Source organism: Galeopterus variegatus, unplaced genomic scaffold, assembly GCF_000696425.1.
Source record: "Galeopterus variegatus unplaced genomic scaffold, G_variegatus-3.0.2 Scaffold4258, whole genome shotgun sequence".
NCBI lineage: Eukaryota > Metazoa > Chordata > Mammalia > Dermoptera > Cynocephalidae > Galeopterus > Galeopterus variegatus.
This window is the reverse complement of record NW_007730369.1, coordinates 105,364-109,229: the sequence shown is the minus strand read 5'-3', so window position 1 is coordinate 109,229 and position 3,866 is coordinate 105,364. Positions and strand designations below refer to the sequence as shown.

Genomic DNA, 3,866 nt, shown 5'->3' with positions numbered 1-3,866 from the left:
TGACGGAGCGGCGACAGCGCTGGCAGCCACGCAGGTAGGCGCCCGAGCCGGCGCCCATGACCACGGCCTCTGAGTAGCTGGGCACCAGCTGCCGGTTGGAGCAGATGTGCCACTCGAGCTCGGTGAAGTCCACCGTGGCCACGCGGGACAGCGGGGGTGCGCTGGGCGCGGCCCCCAGCGGGGACGAGCTGGCGCCGAAGAGCTTCTCCACCTGGTAGTGCACGTGCGCCGTGCCGCAGGCCGCCACCACGCGCAGCGGCCAGGACAGCGTGGCGGCCGACACGAGCCAGAAGACCCAGGCGCGCGCGTACCAGGGCGGGCTGCGGGGGTCGGCGAAGACCATGAGGGACTCGCGGAAGTCCACGTCCTTCAGGTGCATGCCCTCGCGCGCCTCCAGGTAGTCGTCCAGGCCCTCGTGGGCGCCGAAGAAGCGCGCGCGCTGGGTGAGGTACGAGGCCTCGGCCTCGGCGCTGCCGAAGCTGAAGCACTTGGTGAAGCGCAGCCGCGTGGCCGCGTGGTCCCCCAGGCCCACCAGCTCCTTGGAGACGTCGCGGACGCCGTGCGCCGAGTAGTCGAACTCGCCACGCGCCGTGCGACTGTCCGCCCTCTCGTGGTAGACCTGCGTCGTGGTGTAGGCGTCGCCGTTCCGGTAGCGCGTGATCTGGCGCGTGCGTCGCACGTAGTGGTAGCTGGTGGCCTTCCACCAGACGCACGGTGGCGCCTGCTGCAGCCGGCGGATCAGGGCCAGCACGGTGTGGGCGTCAGTGCGCGGCGCCTGGCACGACCGCACGTGACAGTGCCAGCACTCGGCCAGGTAGAGGAGGTAGAGGAGGGAGACAAAGGCCAGCGGGATGTACAGGTAGCCATCGGAGCAGGGGCTGGCCGGGTAGGTGGGCGGCGGGGCCCCGGCCCCACGGGCCAAGGCTGCCTCAGGCCCCAGGACCAGCCGTGGCACTGTGGCCAGGCGACACCAGGCCACCACGGCCCCGCAGGCATGGATGAGCAGCGTGAGGAGCAGGCACTTCCAGTGCGACTCGCGGCACAGGGAGCTTCCCAGGGACTGTTTCAGGGGCCGCTGCTGCAGGGTGGGCAGAGAGGGAGGCATGTGTCAGGACCGGGCCATCAGTGGTGCCTGGACTCGGCTTAACCACGTGAAGGACGGGGTGCCATAAGCCCTCTTTACAAAGAAGGAAACTGAGGCTCGGAGGGATTGAGCTACTTACGCCAGGCCTCCAATTTCTAGCTAACTCATGGTGGCACTGCAGGATTCAAACCCGGGCCCCCGTGCCGCAAGCCTGTCCTTCACTGTGCCCTGCTATCTCAGCCAAGGGCACCCAGGACACAACAGACCCATCTCTCCAGGAGAGGAAAGGACCACCACACCCCTCCACACTGGCTGTTGGGAAAACTGAGTTCTGGTCCCGGCTCTGCTCTGACTTGCGTGGACTTGGCCATATCCCTGCCCTCTCTGGGCCTTGATTTCTGGTCCTGGTGGCCTGGGAAGGAAGGGTCACAGGGGTCTGAGGGATGAATGGCATGGGCTTTGGAGCCCAACTGCCCAGGATCCAGTGCTGGCTCCACCACTTACTCTCTCTGGACTCAACTTCCTCATTTGTAAACTGGGGCTGTTGTGAGATTCAACAAAATTGTGTGTGTGAAGATGGTAGCACAGGGTCTGGCCATTAGAATAAATATTACTACTGTTACCCTGCAAGTTCCTCTGGTCCCTTGTTCCACTAGGGACAGCAGGAGACTCGGGAGAGGCTTTTAAGTCAGTAAGAAAGAGCTGGGAATGGGGAGGAGTGAGTCTTGGGGGTGGGGAGCAGATGGAAGGCCATCCTACACCCCCCATCTGTGCTGATGTAGGGGGGGACAGAGCTGCTGGACAGCAGGAGCGACTCCCTGGCCCAGAGGGCTTGGCACACCCTCCCTGGTAGAGCTGCCAGCCTGGCCACCTCACCCCCATGTGCCTATGGAGAGAGAAGACAGTGGGGAAGGAGTGGGGAGAGGAAGGGTAAAAAGGGGGAGAAGGAAGTGGAAACAGCAGAGGTGGGGTTAAGGAGCCACGTCTCCTACCTAAGCCCCGCCAGACCTTGAGAGGCCCAAGAGGAAAGGAACTGCCCCAGCTCAGCCCAAGGCAGCCTGGCACCTTCCCATCACCCACCACAGGTGCGTGCCACCAGCCAGCTCTGCACCGCCAGTGAGGCGCACACGCCCACCCATCCATGCCCCCCAACACATGTTCATCTCAGACCCACCCACTATGGAGGTACAAGCTGCCTGTTCATCCAAGAAACACCAGACCCTCACCAAGCATGGTGCACAGGGATAGACAGACACACACACGCAGCAGACACAGGACACATGCACATCCATGTTACACACTCGCTGAAGCCGAGACACACCAGACCTTCACCTGACCACAGTGCACATCCCCCACCCCCGCCCCACTGCAATTTGCAACCTGATACCCACACCACCCAGACTTCACACCAGAGAGACCCACCCACAACAGGAAACGCTCACGTGCACACACACGCACCACTGGGTCAAGACCCGGGCCAAGGGACCCACCAGATCCTCACCCGACTACAGGGCGCACATGTCCTACCCAAGGTGGAGGGAACACACAGCCCCGCATTCACACACCCACACAAGCACACTAAATTCACCCAAACACACTCATAGACCCACTCACCACCCGATCATCCCAACGCACCCTACAAGGCCCCACACCCCTGCAGATCTTCCTGGCTAGGGCTGAGGAGGGGCTGTCCTGGGGGTCCCAGCCAGCAGAGTGGCCCTCAGTCCTCACCTGGGGGAGTAGGAGAAGGGGTTCCAGAAGCCACCTCCCTTCCTCTGTACCCTCCCCCCGTCCCTGCTACCGCTGCTGCATTGCAGGCGCCGCCCGGACACCTCGTGAGCGGCTGGGCAGGGCTGGGGGCCTGACCCCGTGGCCCCGGGGGTGGGGGACAGCTGTGGAAAGGGGACGCGTGGGGACCAGGCGCTGACGTCATAGGATGAGAGCGGCTGGAGGAGGGGGCGCCGGGGGCGGGCGTCGCCCCCACACTTCTGTCCAGCCGCCCCACCCCTACCCCACGCGGACCCCCAGGCGGGACCAGGCTACCCCCATGGCGTCATTGGCCCTAGTGGCTCAGGGACTTCCCTCCTCAGCCCCTCCTCCTGGGGTCGCCCCCTCGCCCTCCCCCTGTCCCCGCTCCCGCCCTGGCTCCGGTCCCCCCACCACACACAGCCGGGTACCTCCTCCCGCAGCGGCTCGCCGTCCGGGATGAGCGCGGGCACCTCCCCGCCGTCGCCACCGCCGCCCTCGGGCATGGTGTCCTGGCTGCTAGGGCGGCCCCGGCCCGGGCTTGCACGAGTCCTTGCTCCCCGGACCCTGAGTTCTGGGTTGTCAAATGGGGACAGTGAATCTCGAAGGTGGGCGGGCACCCACGGGGTCCCATCTGTAAGGAGTAGGCCCAGAGCTAAGCCCACTCAGACCCCACCCGGAAGCCTTACTTGTTGGGGAAGGGGGCAGTTACATCCCAGAAGGACGTGATGAGCCTCACTGGCTGGCCAGAGGCGCTGGGCTCCGCTTACTGTGGGCCAGGACCCAAGGCTGCGTGACCTTGGGCCAGCACGGCCCAACCCCAACCTCAGTGTTCCCATCTGAGAGATGGGGGTGGAAAGGCGTTGGCTTCAAATCACGAGCATCCACCACGTTGTACAGGGGAGTGAGATCTGTCCTGCAAGGGACGATCCCCTCCCAGGTACACTTGGCCCCGGTGCTGCTCCCTGGCCTCAGGGGCCTCAGATCTTCATGCCTGTGCCTGAGTCTGGGCTTTTCCCCCAATCTAGACGATCAG

General features: G+C 64.6%; 1 protein-coding gene across 1 annotated transcript in view; it reads right to left on the bottom strand.

Moving 5' to 3' along the window:
- TMEM151A (transmembrane protein 151A) overlaps positions 1 to 3,366 on the bottom strand; it is a 5,681-nt gene extending 2,315 nt beyond the window's left edge. The window contains exons 1-2 of the mRNA XM_008587165.1: positions 3,262 to 3,366; positions 6 to 1,078 (exon numbers count right to left, since the gene is read on the bottom strand). Coding sequence (XP_008585387.1) covers positions 6 to 1,078; positions 3,262 to 3,336 — 1,148 coding nt within the window. The 5' untranslated portion in view covers positions 3,337 to 3,366. The remainder of the gene's footprint in view (positions 1 to 5; positions 1,079 to 3,261) is intronic.
- Positions 3,367 to 3,866: the final 500 nt, after the last annotated feature.